This window comes from Phaseolus vulgaris, chromosome 8, assembly GCF_000499845.2.
Source record: "Phaseolus vulgaris cultivar G19833 chromosome 8, P. vulgaris v2.0, whole genome shotgun sequence".
Taxonomy (NCBI): Eukaryota; Viridiplantae; Streptophyta; class Magnoliopsida; order Fabales; family Fabaceae; genus Phaseolus; species Phaseolus vulgaris.
Genome location: NC_023752.2, coordinates 47709882 through 47732466, shown reverse-complemented (window position 1 = coordinate 47732466; position 22585 = coordinate 47709882). Strand labels below are relative to the sequence as shown.

The window sequence follows — 22585 nt, the reverse complement described above, 5'->3', positions numbered from 1 at the left end:
TGCTAACCCTCTTCCAACAATCATATAAAGGCTTCAAGGGTAAGTTCTTCAAGATTCATTGCAACGCTAATGATCCAAGCCTTTTGGGTGGGTTCCCTCTGTATTGGACACAAAAATCCAAATTCAAAAACCCCAGACGCCTTGAAGACTTACACCCGCGAGAACGAGAGGTGTGTGACTTCCTCTCCAACCTCCAGGCAGTGTTTAGCACTGTCGAACTAATAAAGCACGAGTACAACCTTACATGCCTTAAGGCGTACATTAGTATCCTCTCTTCCCTTTACTTTTGCTAGCGATATCTTGCATGTGTGTGTTTTCTAAATTCTTCTTTGTTTTCTTTCTCATGCAGACAATATGTTGGACGCTCAGAAGAGAAGGAACCTAGCTGCCTTGGCCAAGCAAAAGAAACCCATTCTAGCCCCTTCTGTTAAGGACAAAAAGATGAAAGTGGTGGCTGAAGTCGCCCCCTCTGAGGATGAAGATACCTGCTCTGGACTTGTCTTCAAGAGGAAGCTAAAAGTTGATGGTGCCATCTCAGCCCCTTCTGACTCGGATGGTCGAGCTCCCTCCTACGGGAACTCTCCATCTAGTGCTTCCTCTCCTCACGACATTGCAGTGCAAGAGGGCAGAGGTGAAAGTGCCTCAAAGGGAGATCAGTGGGACTCCTCCTCAGACCCAACTTCCTTCCTGCAAAAGATGTTGTTTTCTACCAAAGTTAAAGGGAGACTAGAAAGCTTGGAGGAGGATCTCCTAATGGAGCACATGTCAAGGCAACTAGGGGAAGCCTTAGTTGCAAACTGTCTTCTCCTCTCCAAGATGCGGAAAGCGAAGGAAATGGCTAACAAAGAAGTCCTCCAAACTGTTGAGCTCAAGCGACAAGTCACTGGACTTACCTTGGAGGTGGAGGAGCTTCGAAGAACTAGTCAAGAGACCAAGGTCCTCCTGTTTGGGAAGTCCCAAGAGGCCTTGAGACTATATGTCAAGAACAACGACCTCTACATTAAAGTGGAGAAGCTGAAAGGAGAGTTGGTCAGTAGGGATGAGGAGGTGGCCAGGCAGAAGGAGGAGATTGCCCAAAAGAATGAACTTCTCCAAAAAACCAATGACGAACTGATGAGCGATGTCGCTGACTCCTATGTCGTGGGCTTCGAAGATGATTTGGCCCAAGTTACTTGTGTGCATCCTGAGGTGGATCTCTCCGAATCAAGGTTGGGCAAAGCTGTCATAGATGGACAACTAGTAGATGTGGAATAGCGGTGGTGAACTTTCCCGCTATTGCTTCATTTTGTAACTTAACGAACAATTGACCATTATGTATATATATATATATATATATATATGTGTGTGTGTGTGTGTGTGTGTGTGTGTGTGTGTGTGTGTGTGTGTGTGTGTGTGTGTGTGTGTGTGTGTGAATGTTTTCCTTTTCTAAGCTTACCATTCTGTATATATGTGTGTGAATGTTTCCCTTTTTGACTTCGGCTAACTTGTATGTCTTAAAAATATTTTGTCAACTAATCGCATGCCAATGATCGCCCATACCTAAGTAGCACGGTCCTCCTGTTTAACCAATAATAAACTTGTGTCTTAGGGTACCTGAGCTTAGAGCCTTGCTGGAGAGCAGGTCCTCCTATAAAAAATTGCTTTGCTTTGTCTGTACGTACTCCCTAAAGGGAGGTTTCTCTGTGGTTCGTGCCCATGGCGACCTGAGTTCTCAGAGCAAGAGGTATTGCTTGACTTGCCATGAGCCTTACTTTCCCTAAAAGGGAGATTTTGCTTCTACTCTTGGAATCTCACCACGGGAAGACTTCGCTCCCAGTCTTGGTATCTTACCAAGGGGAGACTTTACTAAGGTTTATTGTTCCCGCTCTTGGTGTCTCACCAAGGGGAGGTTCATTATGAACCATGGTTTGTGATGAACCCTGATTGTTCCCAGTCTTGGTATCTTATCAAGGGGGAGGTTCGTTATGAGCTCTGATTCGTTATGAACCCTGATTTGTGATGAACCCTAATTGTTTCCACTCTTGGTATCTTACCAAGGGGATGCTCGTTATGAGCCCTGATTCGTTACGAATCCTGATTTATGATAAAACCTAATTGTTCCCACTCTTGGTATCTTACCAAGGGGGAGGCTCGTTATCAGTCATGATTCGTTATGAACCCTGATTCGTGATGAACCCTAACTGTTCCCACTTTTGGTATCTTACCAAGGGGGAGGCTCGTTATGAGCCCTGATTCATTATAAACCCTGATTGTTAGCACAATATATTGCAAGCATATTTTTCAAATAACTTTTTATTGGGCGACCTCATTAAAAAAACCCCGATAAGGGAAAAAAAGGGTCCCTTTGAACATTCGAACTGCATACAATAGTGTGATTAACTGAAATAAAATTTGAGATTGGCCTCATTCCATGTTCGGGGAATAATTCCGCCTTCAAAAGTCTCGAGTTTATACGCCCCGTTCCTGAGCACCTCTATCACGCAGAATGAGCCAGTCCACTTGGGAGACAACTTGTTCTCCAACTGATACGGATGGGCCTTTCGCATTACCAAGTCGACAACCTGGAACTTTCGAGGTTTCAACTTGGACTTGTGCTTATACTCCGCACTCCTCTTTAAGGCCTCGACCTTTATGTGCGCTTCCTCCCTGACTTTGTCGAACAGATATAAGTTTACCCTCCTTTCCTCGTTAGACTCCTTGGCCACGAAGTTCTGGAATCGAGGTGAACTCTCCTGGATCTCGAAGAAAATCATGGCATCCGATTCATACATCAAGCTAAAAGGTGTCTCCTTGATGGTGGATTGGGGGATGGTATGGTAAGCCCACATAATTCTGGGAACCTCGTCTGCCCAAGTTCCCTTGGCTTTCTCCAGCCTTCTCTTTAGGCCTCTAAGCAGAACTCGGTTAGCAGATTCGACCTGCCCATTCGTCTGGAGGTGTTCTATCGAGGCGAACACCTGCATAATGCCGAGCTCTATGCACAGTTTATCTAGTTGCTAACTTGCGAACTGGGTGTCATTGTCAAACATTGAACGCTTTGGGATTCCAAAACGGTAAACTATGTTCTTTCACACAAAGTGTTGAACCTTGTGGGTTGTGATCTGTGCGATAGGCTCGACTTCTATCCACTTTGTCAAGTACTTGATGGCTACCACCAAGTACTTCATTTGACGAACTGCTAGAGGAAACGAACCTAGGATGTCAATCCCCCAGGTATGAAAAGGCCATGGGCTGTGGATCGACCGCAACTCCTCTGGGGGCGCATGATGCCAATCGACGTGCTGTTGGCTCTGCTTGCATCGTTGTGCGTACCTCATGCAGTTCTCTCTCATGGTTGGTCAGTAATATCTTGCTCGAACGGCCTTCGATGAAAGAGCTCGTCCACCGATGTGACTCCCATAGATACCTTCGTGGAGCTCAGCCATGATACGCGTGCACTGCTCACCACTCACACAGGATAGGATAGGGTGAGTGTAGCCATGCCTGAATAACTTACCATCAACCAGGGTATATATGCTCGCGTTCTTCTTAACGATCTTGGCCTCCGTTGGCTCCTGTGGGAGTAGACGATCTGCCAGGCAACGCCTGTAGGGTGTCATCCAGGTTTCACCTTTGTCGACCAAGCAAACATGCAACGATTCTCCCACAGACAAGTCGTATGCACTTAACGTTTCCTGGGTCAACAACTGGTGACCTTTTCTTCCTCCCTTGAGAACACTTACCTACTGGACCTCTTCTGCATGGCTGTGGTAGTCCTGGGCGCCTCTTCTGCATGCCCTATGGTAGTCCTAGGTGCCTTTAAGGTTTCTGATCCTGCCTGTTGGCCAAAACGCTGGAGCTTTGCCTCGTCAAACTTGGATCGACGTATGCGCCGCATCAACCTCCGTCCTTCGCCGCGATCCACCTCAAGAACCTGCAAAAGACGAAACGGCGCATCGCACTCCAACGCCCAAGTCAGTGACGGAACCACCAATTACTAAGAGTAACACTCAAGAACTCTCAAGGAACCGTGAACCAGTTCTCTCTCAGTATACTCAAGAACTCGCAAGCGTAAAGAAGACAATCTGAACGTGCGTACCTCAGAAGTTCGTTGGGAAACCCTTATATACCTGGACACTTTCTCTCTCCTGGCAGTTACACATCTGGACACGTGGCTCGCATCCAGCTGTACACGTGCCATCATCTGGAGCCTCCTTGACTTGGGCGCTGCTTCTAACTCTCTTTTGGCTAAGCTGCTTATGCATGATACTACTCAGTGCATAGTTGCCTTGGAGCGCGATCTCTACTGGATTGGTGAGTTAGGGTGCCTTTGTACACACCTTCCCTGTGGTCTCGCCGACCGCCTTCATGATCTGCCCTACCTGTTTCACCGTGTATGCTCAAGCAAGCTGTCCCCCGACCTCATCCTCTGGCCAGCTGGGAAATGTCTATCTGCCTTCATCTCCGGCGATGTCCTTGTTTCGGCGATCTCTAATCACTTGGTCGCCTGGGTTTACATCTGGCGACTTCATCTTCAACCCGGTGACCGCCGGTTCTGGTGTGCTGGAGATCGGAGCACGCCAACTTAATAACTGGCGACTACACGAGCCCCCCGACTTCCTTCCCTTCTGCCAACCTGGCGTCCCATCAACACGCCTATACAGTAGCTTGATGCCACGTCATCACTTCCGACTACCAGGGCGGTACAGTTTCCTGGATAACTGTCCTCTGTTGGTTCCCTCTACCTGAGCTTGCGAGCTTAGGCAGCAAGTCAGCTCGAACATTTTGTTCTCTAGGGACATGCACCAACTCAAACGTAGCGAAAGACTCTTTCAATAGCATGACGTACTTTAGATACGCGGCCATCTGGGGGTCCTTGAGCTGGTACTCGCCCGTAACTTGTCTAGATACCAACAACAAGTTGCTCTTCACTAACCAGCTTCGAGCGCCCATCTCCTTTGCTAGCAACATTCCTGCGACCAAGGCCTCATATTTAGCTTGGTTGTTGCTAGCTTTGAAAGCGAGTCGTAGGGTCTGCTCGATCAGTAACCCATTTGGTCCCTCTAAGATGACACCAACTCCACTGCCTTGCTGGTTAGAGGACCCATTGGAAACTCCCGCTGTCATGGTGCGTGGCTGCCAAGGAGAGCTCTACCACAAAGTTAGCATAAACTTGACCCTTTATTTGTCCCATCAGTTCATACTGCACATCAAATTCGGAAAGCTCGACTGCCCAACGCACCATTCGACCCGCCACATTAGGTTTTTGCAAAACCTTACAGATGGGAAGGTTGGTCATCACAATCATCGTGAAACTCTAGAAATAGTAGCGGAGCCTTCGTGCTGCAAATACCACTGCTAGAGCCGCCTTCTCAATGGCCTGATAGCACACCTCAGACCCCTGTAGTACTTTGTTAACAAAATATATGGGTCTCTAGATGCGATCTTGCTCTTGGACTATGGCCGAGCTGATCGCCCGCTCTATAATGATGAAATACAGGCGAAGGGGGCTACATGGTAGCGACTTGCACAACACTGGCGGGCGGGCCAGGTACTCCTTCAGCTTGAGGAACGATTCTTCACACTCGTTTTGTCCACACAAACCTATTGTTCCTCTACAAACACTAGAAATAGGGATGTTTTTTTATCTCCTCCTGCTGGTACAAACCGGGACAAAGCGGCCATTCATCATGTCAGTTGTTGTACCTCCTTCACCAAGGTTGGGCTTCTCATTGCTATGATCGACGCACACTTCTCGGGGTTCGCCTCTATTCCCCGCTCGGTGAGGAGGAACCCTATGAACTTCCATGCCTCTACCCCAAATACACACTTTCCAGGGTTTAACTTCAACTTATACTTGGCTATTGTGGTGAATAGCTCCTCTAGGTCAGTGACGTGTTGGTCCTTCTCATGGGAGGTGACGACCATATCGTCCACATACGCCTGCACATTTCGCCCTATCATAGAGGCGAGTACCCTGTCCATCAACCTCTGATAGGTCGCGCCAGCGTTCTTAAGCCCAAAGGGCATCACCTTGTAGCAATAGCTGGAGAGCTCTGTCATGAATGTTGTTTTGCATTTATCTCTGGGATGCATCCGGATTTGATTATATCCTGAGAAGGCATCCAGAAAACTAATAAGTCTGCAACCTGACGCGCTATCCACCAGGGTGTCGATGCTGGGCAACAGATATGAATCCTTCCAATAGGCCTTGTTCAAATCCGTGAAATCGACCCACATCATCCACTTTCTGTTGGCCTTCTTGACCAACACCACGTTTGCTAGCCACTCAGGGTATTGGATCTCCCTTATGTAGCCAACACTCACCATCTTCTAGGACTCTTTCCTGACGACCAGGTGTCTTTCGTCATTGAATTTCCTTCATCTCTGGCATACAGGCCGGACCTTCGGATCCATCGTAAGATGATGGCACAGGAAATCAGGGTCGATGCCAGGCATGCCTAAGGCAGACCACACAAAGGCGTCCAAATGTCGTGCTATCACCTTGGCGATCTGGTCCTGTGTCTCCTAGCCTAGAGATTTTCCAAGTTTGAACTTCTTTCCCCTGATCTCCCTCTCCAGCACCTCACTCGCAGGCTCAAGTCACCTCTCCTAGACCATCTCTTCCTGGGCAACCCCTTCCCCTTTTTGAGGCTGGCTGGTGATCGAGAATACCCCTATCTTAGTCTTCAAACTGTTCTCATAACACTTCTTTGTCGCCTTCTGGGCGGACTTAATGGTAATTATTTCTCCCTCGAGGGAAGGTAGCTTCATCTTCATATGTTTGAGAAGGCATCCAGAAAACTAATAAGTATGCAACCTGACGCGTTATCCACCAGGGTGTCAATGCTGGGCAACGGATATGAATCCTTCCAATAGGCCTTGTTCAAATCCGTGAAATCGACCCACATCATCCACTTTCTGTTGGCCTTCTTGACCAACACCACATTTGCTAGCCACTCAGGGTATTGGATCTCCCTTATGAGGCCAACACTCACCATCTTCTATGACTCTTTCCTGACGACCAGGCGTCTTTCGTCATTGAATTTCCTCCGTCTCTGGCATACAGGCCGGACCTTGGGATCCATCGTAAGACGATGGCACAGAAAATCAGGGTCGATGCCAGGCATGTCCAAGGCAAACCACACAAAGGCGTCCAAATGTCGTGCTATCACCTTGGCGATCTGGTCCTGTGTCTCCTAGCCTAGAGATTTTCCAAGTTTGAACTTCTTTCCCCTGATCTCCCTCTCCAGCACCTCACCCGTAGGCTCAGGTCACCTCTCCTAGACCATCTCTTCCTGGGCAACCCCTTCCCCTTTTTTAGGCTGGCTGGTGATCGAGCATAGCCCTATCTTAGTCTTCAAACTCTTCTCATAACACTTCTTTGTCGCCTTCTGGGCGGACTTAATGGTAATTATTTCTCCCTCGAGGGAAGGCAGCTTCATCTTCATATGCCTCGTCGAGGCCACTGCTCCTATCCTATTTAGGGCAGGTCTGCCTAAAAGGATGTTATATGTTGAAGGAGCATTGATGACAAGGTACCTGATACTGATGGTGCGGGATGTGGTGTCGTCTGTGGAAGTCGTCCATAGCTCCACGTGCCCTCTCACTTCTACCTGGTCTCCAGCGAAACCATACAAACAGTCCTCGTAGGGCCTCAGTTGGTCGGGCGACAGCTGTAACTTGTTGAAGGTCGACCAAAACATTACATCTGTCGAGCTTCCTTGGTCGATGAGGAAAACACCATAGAGTGAATTGTAACCCAATTGACAGAATGGAAGGTGCTAGAAGTATGCGCGGCTAATTCCACCCTTTGGGATTGGAAGTAATCTGTTCAAACTCTTATGTATTAAGGTTGTTGAACCAAGTGGTGTTCAAGCTTTGAAGAATCCAAACCCTTTGAAGGATGTTGAAGGCTTGGATGTGCTTGTTGTTGCTGAGCTGTCTTAGTTAGGATCTGGGGTAGATTGTATTGTAATCCACTCTTGATTGAATCCAAAGCATAGGCATTCTCAATCTTTTAAAAGAAAAGTGTTTTTCAAACTAAGTGAAAAACAACCGATTGTTTTGTCTAAACAACCAATTGTTTTATACTTAGGTGTTTTGAGAAATGATTGAAAACTGTTTTTCAAATGGTTGAGATGTTAAAACCAAAACAACCGATTGATTCGAAGAAACAACTGATTGTTTGTTTTGGTACAATAACAGAAAAATGGTTTTTGTTTTGACTGAGCTTTAAATGATTCTAACTGATTATGCTCCAGTCTTTAATGCTTTGACCAATCTTTAAAGGCAATTAATAGTTTGTTAAGATTTGATAACAAACAACAATCTTTGATATAAAACAGTAAAACAGTTTTGAAGTTTTTAAGAACAACAACACAAGTTTCTTATTTTCAAAGAGTTGAGATTGCTTAGAGATTGAGATTGATCAAAGAGTGTGAAATAGGATTTCTGCTTGTATTGATTTCATATTTTCTTTTGTAACAAGTGTAATCCTTGTATCTGTTGAACAAGTTTCTTCTGTGTGTTTGCTGAGAAGTGTTGTGTGTTCTTGAGGGGATCAAGATCAGCATTCTTAGTGTTAGTGTGTTGGCCAAGAGAAGTGTGTGTCTTGAGGGGATCAATGTCACTTTCTTGGTTGTGTTGTAAGTGATCTAGGTTTGATTGCTTATTGGTATTCCTCAATGGTTTCTGAGAAGACTGGATGTAGCTCTGGGTTTAAAGTGAACCAGTATAAACATCTGTGTGCATTCTCTCTATCCTTAACTCTTTAAATTCAGTTTTGATATTTGTAAACTAGTATAAACAACCGATTGTTTTGCTGGTGCTGTGCTATTAGCTTTGTGTTTTGAAAACTGATTTCTTTATCAAGATATTCTTGAAGTAATTTCATTCAAGGCTTAAAAGTTTTTGAAATCCCTCTTTAAACCATTCACCCCCCTCTAGTTTAAAGCCATACATTCTAACAAAGGTGATATTTTATATATTAATATTCAGTTCTTGATTGATTATTGGTATTGTTGTTTTACTTTTAACTTTTCGTGACAAATTGATAATCTTAAATCTGACCGAGAGGTATTTTTAGGGTTCAGACCTAAACATCAATACTTAGCATATCTGAGTGTTAGAGATAGACTTGAAATGTTAATTGTCATTAACATCTGATTGTGATTTCTAAGTTGTTTTTATAAGTATGCGAGAGATTGATATTTAGGAAACATTCTTAAGAATTTTATATGCGACAGATCGATATAAATGAATTTTCTACGAACATCAATTTCAATCAAAGAACTTAATATTGACATGCTAATCAAAATACATGAGAGTGAGAGAGATGAAACCTAATACCTATTTAACCAATTGAAGCGACTAATTCTTTGTTTGCTTTCTTATTGTCAGTGCCAACATAATCATTTCAAACTCTTTTTATTGTTCTGTTGCTATATTTAGGGAATATTGTACTTTATAATTCATTGTTCCTTGTGGGATCGATATCTGTCCTTAGGGACAATTATTACTTATGACAAACGCGGTGCACTTGCCGTAAAAAGTCATCAGGAATGCGGCTCGGTTTGAAACAGAGGGGGCTCTACCTGTTGATTGCACTCTGACGATCAAGTCAGTACTGGGCTAAGAAACAATGAGTAAGTAAATAGTTTCAGTCTTAGAAACGATGTACATTTACCAAGGATTTCAAGTCCCTTTTATGGACTATTTAGGTTGCGTCATTGTAACAACCCCCTCTCTCACGAGAACCTTATCTCGAGTGAAAGTAGGTTTGATGGGAAGACATTATGTTACGTTGTCATACAATCTTAGTGTAACAACCGCACAAAATCTTCCTCCATGGAGTGCATAATCTTATCAGCATGACCGCCAGGGTACTAACTCATGTACCAGCATTATGGGGCTCATATGTCATTGTAGACGCTTTAGCCTTTACGTATCATGCATGCAACTTACCCCTGGAAACCCTAGCGCTCTTAGGCCTAGGCGTCTCTAGTGGGTATTTACTTGTGCTAGACCCAAATGTACTATACACACCACCTGCACTTTCGCTGATCAGGCCTTACATATATACGGGTTTTGATTAGCTGAGCATGGATCCCAGCGCTCTGGTCCAGTACAAATTATATTAATTATTTTATTTACATTTTAACTCTTATAATTAAAGTTATATATATATATTAACATTGAACAATTAATCAAATAGTTTTTTAGAAACGTAAAATAGTTAATTAAAAGAACCTTCTAATGGATAAGAAAAAAAAAATAAGATAAGATGAAGATAATAAGGAATATTTTCATTAAATTAGGGTAATTATGACTTTCAAAAAAAAATTAAATAAAGTAAATTTTGGGGTTATAAATAGGTAGAGTGGAAGAGTAGACTAAGGAAAGCTAAGACAAGTGAGGGAATGTAAATTTTAAATTTTATCAAAAGTGTAATTCTAGTGTGTAACTCTAATAATTTAATTTATCACGTTCCAATTATTATTTATTTATATTTATGTTATTTAATTTCTCTTTTATTACGCATTAAATTTGTTTATTATTTATTTATTTCAATTTATATCATTTAATTTATCTCGTCCTAGTTATTAGTTTATATTTTGTTATTTTATTTTTCTATAATATACTGATCATATCTAATTATTTAAAGTTCTTGTTTTAATTTTTATTTTATTTCATTTCACATTATTTGAAATATGATATTTTTTTATAATTCAAAGAAATATATAAAATAATAATAAAATAAAGTAAAAAAAAATTTTAATGAGAGATAAAAGAAAGTTACCTATATACTTTATTTTATTTTTATATTTTTTTATTTGTTTGAATGATGTGTATAGATTATTATTAAGAAAAATATGACATATCTCAATAATTATCTTGTTATGTGATTATTGAAAATGTCAAAGAATATGTCAGCTGAGAAAAAATCATAAAATTCATTGCATTGAGTTAAGACCGTGCTAATGTTTGAGTTTTTGTGTATGAGAAGTCATAGTTGGTAGGATGAAAGGCACAGACTATGGTGGGGTTTAAGGAAGTTCCCAAGTATGTGAATATCTAGATAGTTTAGAACAACCCCTTGGACTAGGATATCCATAAATCAAACTTGGGACTATCCAATACCTACTCAACATCACCAAGGTAAGGTAAGGAGTGTATATCTCTCTTTTGTAGGCTGAAAACTGGTCAATATTCTTGATAAAACATAATTATAATTGTATGAATGTCTTTAATGGAAATAATCAACTACCTATTCAATTCCCAATTATATTTTGATGTTCATAGTATATCATTAGAAGTGGAATATGGATCCATATGTTAATAAAGTGAGACTGAGTCTTATGGTTGTAGGTCAAGTCATAGGTCCCCATTGTTTGTATTGTGTGTTAAGTTTATTAAGATTGATATTTAAGGCTTACAAAGACCTTACTACTTTTCATGTTTTTCTTTCATATGTACCTGTCATACGAGTAAAAGCAGAACTTGCTCAGTAAGAGTTATTCAAGGAAACTTTTAGAAGATCTTCTCTAGAATGATGACCTGTGGATAATTTAGAATATTTAAAATATAGAGATAGTTCTCTACTCTTATAGGACTTATTATTGTGCAAAAACTTGTATGGTTTTGTAATATACTATGAATAATTATAAAGATGTAAAATATTAACATACATTTATATCTATGAGCTTATGTTATAACTAATGTTCTCTCTAAGAAAATCTTATTACAAAAATAATCTACTCCCAATTTATAATTAAATAATAATCATTTATATAATAGTTGAGATGTTACAATAGACGGTCAAGATAAGGCGTTACAAAGTCCAACAAAGCTTTTAGACGATCAAGAAGAGGCACCAAACTATCAAACTAGAGAGTTAGATAGTCTAACTAAAGAGATCAAAGAATCAACAGGAGGCACTCAATGTTGAACCAAGTGGTGTTCAATGTTTTGAAGAATCCAAATCCTTTGAAGGATGTTGAAGCCTTTGCATTGCTGTGTGTTGCTGTGCTGGTTTAAGCTTTGTTCTGGGGTAGTTTAATATTGTAATCCACCCTTAGATTAAATCTCAAGCAATTAGCATCTCAATCTTTATCAAAGTAAAATGTTTTTCAAACTAAGTTGAAACAACCGATTGTTTTGTCGAAACAACCGATTGTTTATACTTAGGTGTTTTGAGAAAGTTTGAAAACTGTTTTTGAATGGTGAAATCTGTTAAGTAACAAAACAACCGATTGATTCGAGGAAACAATCGATTGTTTGTTTTGAAACCATAACAGAAAAGCTGTTTTCTTTGACTGAGCTTTAAATGCTTTAACTGAATACGCTCCAGTCATTAAATGCTTTGACCAATCTATTTTAAATGCAATTAAGAGTTTGTTAAGATTTGATAACAAACTATATCCTTGAATATATTTTGAAAAACTGTTTTTAAGGATTAAGAATCTTGAGACAAAGTTTTTAACTAAGAATTTTTCAAAGAGTTCTGAGATTGCTTAAGAGTTGAGAGATTGATCAAGGTGCTGGAATAGGATTCTACTTGTATTGATTTCAGATATTCATCTATAACAAGTGTAATCTTTGTAAACTGCTGAACAATTCGTTTGTGTGTTTTGCTGAGATTGGCTGTGTGTTCTTGAGGTGTTCAAGATCAACAATCTTAGTGTTGGCCAAGGAGAGTGTGTTTCTTGAGGTTTTCAAGGTCATTCTCTTGGTTGTGGTGTAAGTGATCAAGTGGTGATTGCTTAGTGGTTATCCTCAGGGTTTCTGAGAAGACTGGATGTAGCTCTTGTTTGGAGTGAACCAGTATAAACAATTGTGTACAATTTCTCTATCCCTATCTCTTTAAATTCAGTTTTGTCTTTTTGAGACTGGTATAAACAACCGATTGTTTCGCTAAAACAACCGATTGTTTTTCCAGCTTTGTGCTTTTGCTGTTTGTTTTGGAAAAACCAAATCCTTAATCAAGGTTCTTTCAAAGAATTCCCATTCTAAGTTTAAAAGTTTTCAAAAATCCTCCTTAAACAATTCACCCCCCCTCTCATTTAAGGCCATATATTCTAACAATTGGCATCAAGAGCTTGGTTCTTGAAAGTTATTCAAGTTGATCTAAAAACTTTTTTCTGTGGCTGGAAAACTATCTTTTGAGGAGGGTGCTTCAATCTACAAACCACCTTTATTATGTGGATTGAATTATAAGTTTTGGGAAGCAAGAATGAAAATCTTTATTGAATCTATTGATCAAAGAATTTGGGACCCCATTGAGAATGGTCCTTACATTCCAAAATTCAAAAAGGATAATTCTTTTATTACAAAACCTTTGTCCAATTGGACAAATGATGAATGTAAGATGGCCAAGCTTGATTGTACTGCTCAAAACATAATAGCCTCTGCACTAGATACTAATGAGTTTTTCAGGATATCAAAATGCAAAACTGCTAAGGATATGTGGGACACACTCAAGGCTGCTCATGGTCACAATGAACCAAAGGAGGCAATGACAAAGAGTCAAGCAAGAAGGAAAAGAAGGCAAAATAAGAAAAGCCTCAACCTTTGCTTCATGGCTAGAAAGGAGGATGACTCAAGTAGTGTAAGTTCATGAAACTCCTCAAACTCTGAAAATTATGGTCAATTGCTTCAAGCCTTTCAAGAAACGCATGAAGAAGCCAACCGATTGGCTCTCTTGAACAATCGGTTGAAAGAAAAGAATAGCTGGCTTGAAAACAGAGTAAAGGCACTAGAAGAGGATTTAGAAAATTCAAAAATGGATTTTGAAAATCTGGAAATCATTTACAAAAACTCCTCTTGCAAGTGTGATACTCTAGTTTCTGAAAATTGCGAAAATCTTGAAAAGAACGTCCACTATCTTGTTAAAACAGTGGATAAGCTTTCTAAAGGCCAATCTAACTTTGAGAGTGTGCTAGCATCTCAAAATTGTGTTTTTGGAAAATCTGGATTGGGTTTTAATCCACAAAACAAGCAAGATAGATTTTCAAAATCATTTTCGAAAATGCCAGAAAAACAATCGATTGGACCATCGAAACAACCGATTGTTACATGCTTCTATTGCATGAAAAGAGGTCGTTCTGTAAAATCAGAAAACATGTTGTTCCTAAAGGGCTTATGAAGTGGATTCCCAAGAAAAATAAAGCTTGCATTGATGAGTATAAACCAAATGGACCCACATTCATAAAGGGACCAAACCTATGTACTTGAAAATCTTTTTTGTAGGAAATCTTGGAGAAAAGAAAGCAACTTTGGTACTTGGACAGTGGATGCTCCAAGCATATGACAGGGGACAAATCAAAGTTCCTGAGAATATCCTTCAAGCAAGAGGGTCATGTCACCTATGGAGACAACAACAAAGGAAGAATTCTTGGAAGAGGATCCATAGGAGATGAGAGCATCTTGGTGATTCATGATGTGCTCTTTGTTGAAGGCTTAAAGCATAATCTTCTGAGCATTAGCCAACTATGTGACAAGGGGTATCAAGTGATGTTCAAGACAAACACATGTGAAATCTGTCTGCCCAACACCAAAGAGGTAATGTTGGTAGGTAAGAGAGTTAATAATGTGTATCTTCTAGATATCTCTTCACCATGTTCAATTGGATGTCTTCTATCCAAGCAAGATGAATCTTGGCTTTGGCATAAAAGAATTGCTCATATTCACATGAATCATTTGAACAAGCTAATATCAAAAGATCTCGTGATTGGGCTGCCAAAACTCAAGTTTGAGAGGGATCACATTTGTGAAGCTTGCCAAAAAGGGAAACAAGTGAAAAGTTCTTTTAAAACCAAAAATGTTGTCTCTTCATTGAGACCTCTTGAACTCCTTCACATGGATCTCTTTGGACCCTCTATAACTATGAGTCTTGGTGGAAATTATTATGCTCTTGTTATTGTTGATGATTTCTCTAGGTACACTTGGACCTTGTTCTTGGAATCAAAGAGTGATGCCTTTGTTGCATTCAAAAAGCTAGCAAGAAGGCTTCAAAACACAAAGAACAGCAACATAAGTTCCATAAGGAGTGACCATGGAGGAGAATTTCAAAATGAGAAGTTTGTCAAGTTCTGTGAGAAGTTGGGGATTCTACACAATTTCTCTGCTCCAAGAACACCACAGCAAAATGGAGTTGTAGAGAGGAAGAACAGATCTCTTGAAGAGCTTGCAAGGACAATGCTTAGTGAGTCATCACTTCCTAAGTATTTTTGGGCAGATGCACTAAGCACCTCTTGTTATGTGATGAATAGGGTGCTTATAAGGCCCATTTTGAAGAAGACTCCATATGAACTTTTCAATGGAAGGAAGCCTAACATCAGTCACCTCAAAGTCTTTGGTTGTAGCTGTTTCGTTCTCAACAATGGAAAGGAAAGCTTGGGAAAGTTTGATGAGAAAGCTGACCTTGGCATTTTCATTGGTTATTCACTCACAAGCCATGCATATAGAGTCTACAACAAAAGGTTGATGACTGTAGAAGAATCACTTCACGTAGTCTTTGATGAGGTAGATCGCAGAATCTGTCAGAACCCAAAGATCAGTGCTGAGGAAGATGAACAGAGCATCAGTTTGGAGAAGCTAGATATCTGTGCAGAAAAACAACCGGTTGATTCGCAGAAACAACCGATTAAAATTCTGCAACAGAGTGAGCTGCCCAAAGAATGGAGGATTCCTAGAGATCTGTCAGTGGATAACATCATAGGGCAGATAAAGGAAGGTGTCTCCACACGTAGCTCCATCTCAAACTACTGCAGGCACACAACTTTTGTTTCTCAAATTGAACCAAAGTGAATTGAGGAAGCTCTCAAGGATGAGAAGTGGGTTGAAGCTATGCATAAAGAGCTAAACCAATTTGAAAGAAATGAAGTATGGTTTCTTGTCCCTAAAACGAATGAAATGAATATTATTGGTTCAAAATGGGTTTTTAGGAACAAGCTAGATGAGGATGGAGTGATCACTAGAAACAAAGCAAGGCTAGTTGCCAAAGGCTACAATCAAGAAGAGGGCATAGACTATGGTGAAACCTTTGCTCCTGCGGCTAGATTGGAGGCTGTGAGGCTGCTGCTGGCTTTTGCATGTATGAGTGGTTTTAAACTCTTCCAAATGGATGTAAAGAGTTCCTTCTTGAATGGGTACATCAATGAGGAAGTCTATGTAGATCAACCACCGGGTTTTGAAGATCACAAGTATCCCAACCATGTCTTCAAGTTGAAGAAAGCCTTGTATGGACTGAAACAAGCTCCAAGGCAGTGGTATGAGAGACTTAGCAACTTTCTGCTATCACATGGTTATGAAAGAGGAATGGTAGACAAGACTCTCTTCATGAAGAAGTCAAATGCAGAAATAATTCTTGTGCAAATCTATGTTGATGACATCATCTTTGGTGCTACACAAGATAGGTTGTGTGAAGAATTTGTGGCTGCAATGAAAGGTGAGTTTGAAATGTCTATGATGGGAGAACTATCTTTCTTTCTTGGATTGCAGGTTAAACAAACAAAGAATGGGATCTTCCTAAGTCAATCAAAGTATTGCAAGGAGATTCTCAAAAAGTTTGAAATGGAGAATTGTAAAGAGGCAAGCACTCCAATGCCATCAAGCTGCTACATGGATGCGGATGCTGCTGGAAAGAGTATAGATCAAACAAAATACAGAGGTTTGATTGGATCATTGCTTTATCTAACAGCAAGTAGGTCGGACATCATGTTTGCGGTGTGTCTATGTGCAAGATATCAAGCAAATCCTAAAGAATCACACTTCAAAGCTGCAAAAAGGATTCTGAAATATCTCAAAGGAACATCATTTGTAGGACTATGGTATCCTTCTCATTCTCCGATACATTTAATTGGTTATTCAGATTCTGACTTTGCAGGTTGCAAGCTAGATAGAAAGAGCACAAGTGACACTTGTCACCTTCTTGGCTCAAGCCTAATCTCATGGCATAGCAAGAAGCAAACATGTGTTGCTCTCTCTACTGCTAAGGCAGAATATATAGCTGCTGGTAGCTGCTGTGCACAGATCCTATGGCTCAAACAACAACTTGCAGATTTTGGTTTACAAATCAGCAAAATTCCTTTGATGTGTGATAACACAAGTGCAATCAATCTTACCAAAAATCAAATCCAGCACTCAAGGACCAAACATATTGAAATAAGACATCATTTCATCAGAGATCATGTGCAAAATGGGAACTGTGAAGTAAAGTTTATGGAGACCAAACTGCAGCTAGCTGACATCTTCACAAAGCCTTTGCCAAAAGAGAGGTTTTTCTTCTTAAGAAATGAGTTAGGTATTCTTGATCTTAATAATCTCTCTTAAATCTGTCTTTGGTACATGTTAAAGTCTATTTGTGAAGACAAATAGGGGGAGAATTATTGGTTCTTGTATATTTGTGTCTTATATGCATAAAATGTTTAAATCTCTGAGTACAAAAGTGTTTTCTGCTGCTGCTCATAGAAACAACTGATTGTTTCGTCTAAACAACCGATTGATTATTATGTTTAAAGAGTTATAATCTAACTTGCTGCTGTAAGAAGCTTTGGATAGTATAAATGCTTTTTCTGCAGGAACTGCTTCAGATTTAATCAGTACAACACAAGCACCAGGGATTTGTCTTCATCAAATAGGGGGAGATTGTTGAACCAAGTGGTGTTCAATGTTTTGAAGAATCCAAATCCTTTGAAGGATGTTGAAGCCTCTGCATTGCTGTGTGTTGCTGTGCTGGTTTAAGCTTTGTTCTGGGGTAGTTTAATATTGTAATCCACCCTTAGATTAAATCTCAAGCAATTAGCATCTCAATCTTTATCAAAGTAAAATGTTTTTCAAACTAAGTTGAAACAACCGATTGTTTTGTCGAAACAACCGATTGTTTATACTTAGGTGTTTTGAGAAAGTTTGAAAACTGTTTTTGAATGGTGAAATCTGTTAAGTAACAAAACAACCGATTGATTCGAGGAAACAATCGATTGTTTGTTTTGAAACCATAACAGAAAAACTGTTTTCTTTGACTGAGCTTTAAATGCTTTAACTGAATACGCTCCAGTCATTAAATGCTTTGACCAATCTATTTTAAATGCAATTAAGAGTTTGTTAAGATTTGATAACAAACTATATCCTTGAATATATTTTGAAAAACTGTTTTTAAGGATTAAGAATCTTGAGACAAAGTTTTTAACTAAGAATTTTTCAAAGAGTTCTGAGATTGCTTAAGAGTTGAGAGATTGATCAAGGTGCTGGAATAGGATTCTACTTGTATTGATTTCAGATATTCATCTGTAACAAGTGTAATCTTTGTAAACTGCTGAACAATTCGTTTGTGTGTTTTGCTGAGATTGGCTGTGTGTTCTTGAGGTGTTCAAGATCAGCAATCTTAGTGTTGGCCAAGGAGAGTGTGTTTCTTGAGGTTTTCAAGGTCATTCTCTTGGTTGTGGTGTAAGTGATCAAGTGGTGATTGCTTAGTGGTTATCCTCAGGGTTTCTGAGAAGACTGGATGTAGCTCTTGTTTGGAGTGAACCAGTATAAACAATTGTGTACAATTTCTCTATCCCTATCTCTTTAAATTCAGTTTTGTCTTTTTGAGACTGGTATAAACAACCGATTGTTTCGCTAAAACAACCGATTGTTTTTCCAGCTTTGTGCTTTTGCTGTTTGTTTTGGAAAAACTGAATCCTTAATCAAGGTTCTTTCAAAGAATTTCCATTCTAAGTTTAAAAGTTTTCAAAAATCCTCCTTAAACAATTCACCCCCCCCTCTCGTTTAAGGCCATATATTCTAACACTCAACACTATTCAAGAACCACCAAGTAGACGTTATCATAGGAGATCCTAAAAGAGGTGTTTCAACAAGATCTAAAGTGAGAGATCAAGTTGCTATGCTTTAACAGATTAAACCTAAGAACATTAACGAGGCCCTCGAAAATGAAAGTTGGGTAACGACTATGAAGGAAAAGTTAGATTAGTTTCCAAAAAACTAAGTTTTAGTGGAACTTCCCCAATTTAAGGCCATCATAGGAGCTAAATGGGTCTTCATAAATGAGATGAACAAGGTAAGGTTGTGAGAAACAAGGCTAGAGTTGATTATACTGAAACTTATGCTCTTATAGCTCGTCTAAAAGCCATTCACATTTTAGTATCCTTTAATGCTTTTAGTAAAATGAAACTATATCAAATGGATGTTAAAAGTGCTTTTCTAAATGGATTCATTAAAATGGAAGTCTATGTGGAACAACCCCCTGGTTTTGAGAGTTCTACATTGCCTAATCATCTTTTTAAAGTAAACAAAACTTTGTATGGTCTCAAACAAGCTCTTAAAGCTTGATATGAGTGTCCAAGCTCTTTTCTTACAAAAAATGGTTTCAAAAGAAGCAAAGTAGACACTATATTTTTTCGCAGAGATCACTTAAATGAATTTATCTTAGTTCAAATATATGTGGAAGATATTATTTTTGATGTTACTGATTATCTTATGTCCAAGGAATTTTCCAACCTAAAGAAAAATGAGTTTGAAATGAGCATGATGGGCTAAGAATCTTCTTAAGTCTTTAGATCAGGTAGACAACCAACCAACTCCTTGGTCATTAGACTAAGTATATCAATGAGTTGCTTAAAAGGTTTTGGCTAAACGATGCCAAAACATACCTGATTGAATTAGATCGATTGAATACGTGTATGTTTGGTTGAACTTGATTAGATTTTATTTGGGTTTTTGGGTACATATTGATCTATTTTTGGAATTTATTTTATTCTGTTTATTTTTAAATTTTAGGAAAAAAAAATATATTTTGTTACTACTAATGAATCCTTGTGTTAACCCTTGATTTAGCTATCTTATAGGATATTGAGAGGTCAAATTCCCAAAGACCAATTATTATTTGAAGTAGAGATTTAAATGGCAGCAAAAAGAAACTAAAAGATAATGACAAAAGAGAGACAAGGAGACCCTAGAGAGGAATCCTCAACCACTTCATTTTTTCCCACAATGATGGTTATTAATGTAGAACAAGCGACAAGGATTATTGATGCATTGACATCAACTGATTATCAAGCCCAACAGGACAAACAAGGTATTCAAAAGAAAGGGTTGTTAGAGTTGAATATTTTAGATGATCTCTTGGCTCGGAATAAAATTCTGACATAACAAATTGAGATATTAACTGCACAAATGGCTAAATTGCCCCCAACAAATACAAGCCATGCAATCATTCCAGAGTCACAGTCAACCAATAAAGTGTAATTTTTGAGGAAGCGATCATCCCGACGGTCACTATTCTTATCAAAACAATTCACCTGGAGCAGAAGTAAATTACATGGTAATCAAGGAAGGGAAGGTGGCTTCTCCAACAATAATAAATATTCTCAAGGTTGGAGAAAAAATCAAATCAAAATTTTGGGTGGAATCAAGATAGTGGATCATCCAACAAACAAGGTCCTTTCCAGCAACAACCCATATATCCTTGAGTTACTAAAAGACTGGAAAATTTGAAGATAGTTTGGAAAGATTCATGAAAGCTACTATAGTCAGTCAAGAGAATACTATGACGACAATTAGAAATATAGAAATTCAAGTGAGACAAATTTCTAAACAATTAGTAGAGGGGCAAAGTAGCCAATTTTCAGTCAACACCAAGACCAACCCAAGAGAGCATGGCAATAAAATTGCCTTTGAAAGTGATAGAATAGCAGAAGAAAGGGATGGTAATAATGTAGTGGCTGAAAAAGAAAAAAAAATGAGACTGAGGGGAAGAGAGATGAGAAAGAAAAAAGAAAAGAAAAGAAGTAAGGAGGAAAACATAATGAGAAAAACTAAAAAATAAGGAGATTGGTGTTTTTGAAAAAGATTTATCATCCTCATGCTTCTTAAAAAGAAGGAGAGAATTCTTTTTTTTATAATTTGGTCCCTAAAAATTATTTTGCAGGAAATCTGAAGTAAGATTCAACATTTGATAGATTTCTGAAGAATAAGAGCTATATTGATGAGAGAAATATAGAGTTAGAGGTTAGATGCAGTGTCATTATTCAAAAAGACTTGTCTAAAAAATGCAAAGACCCGGGAAGTTTTAATCTTCCCATGAATATAGGTGCTTTATTTGTGCACAAGACCTTACTAGATTTGGGGGCAAACATAAATCTAATTCCTCTGGCAATGCTGAAGAAAATAGGAGATTTAGAGATTAAACCCACCAAGATGACATTACTATTAGCTGATAGAGTAACCAAGTATTCATATGGTGTGTCTGAAGATGTTCTTGTTAAGGTGGATAAATTCACATTTCTTATGAATTTTGTTGTGATGGACATAGAAGAAGACGAGGAGGTTCCCTTGATTCATGAAGACTGCTAGAATTATAATTAATGTTGATCAGGGAAAGCTCAAAGTAAGAACTCAAGATGATGAGGTAACTTTTAATTCTTTTTATGATTTAAAAAGTTCTATTATAGGGAAGGAATGTTTACAAAAAGATACAACAAAAGAAGCTTTTCCTTATACTAAAGAGTAATTGGACCTCTCAAATCTATTTGAGAAAGTTATGCATCATCATATTCCAAAGACAGTTGTCCACCTAGAGATAAACAGGCATCAGGCTAGATGACGTTAAACAAGCGCTTATTGGGAGGCAAGCCAATCCACATTTTAGTTTTATGATTTGTTATTTTGATTTTGATTTTTTCTTCCAAAAACCATGTTTTTATGCAAAGAAACTCGCCTAGGCGTATATGTCTCGCTTGGGTGGGTTTTACGTCGTAAAATTCAAATTTTGTGTAGTGAACCTCACCCGGGCAGTATATCTTGCCTAGGCGAGTTAAAAAGACAAACAAATGGTACTCTCTGGAGTCATCTCGCCCAAGTGAGATAAATCTCGCTTAGACGAGTTTAACAATGTAAAATTGAGTTTTCCTGCAGGGAATCTCGCCCTAGGTGAGTATTAGGCGAGATAATACTCACCTAGGCAAGTTTGACACCAAAAAATGGAGTTTTCTTGCAGTAAATCTTGCCTGGGCAAAATTTACAAAAAGTAAAATAAAATTTCCTCAAAGGCAACCTAATCCTTACATGCCCCCCCGATCAGTTTGCTGCCTATGTATCTTAGCCTAGGGATATGTTCTATTATTCAAGGGGGACAGATCCACCAAGCGAAGCAGGATCATCTATAGTTGTAGTTGAAGATTTTAACATAAAGCTGGATGACTTCTTAGGAAGAGAGGATTGAGCAAAAATATGATTTTATCTTTTTAATTTTCTTTTCTTTTCAATTATTTGAATTTTGTTTTATTTTTATTTTTATTTTCTATTTTTTTCGGTTGTTTACTTTTCTGTTTATTTGCTTAGTTTGTTTTATTTGCTTTTTATTGGTGTGCTTGAATAAATTTTTTGTTATCTACTAATTTGGTTATTTTTATGTCTTGAATTATTTTCTTTGAATAAATTTCAATTTTAATTTAATTGTTGAGTATTTTTCTAGTTTTATTTTTCTTAAATATAAAAGAATTGCAGTATTAAATTTGAATTGTGGAAAAAAGGAATTTGTGTTTAAATATTAAATAGTAAGATCAATTAAACACAGGTTAGAAAAGAAAATATGATTGAATCCCTA

General features: G+C 38.9%; 1 protein-coding gene across 1 annotated transcript; it reads right to left on the bottom strand.

Moving 5' to 3' along the window:
• Positions 1–2375: 2375 nt before the first annotated feature.
• LOC137825259 (uncharacterized) lies at positions 2376–2963 on the bottom strand. The gene has a single exon (XM_068630931.1). It carries the CDS (start codon positions 2961–2963, stop codon positions 2376–2378), a length of 588 nt encoding a protein of 195 aa, XP_068487032.1.
• Positions 2964–22585: the final 19622 nt, after the last annotated feature.

Excerpts from the sequence above, each read along its gene's own strand:
- LOC137825259 (XM_068630931.1), bottom strand. The coding sequence starts at position 2,963 with ATGCAGGTGTTCGCCTCGATAGAACACCTCCAGACGAATGGGCAGGTC.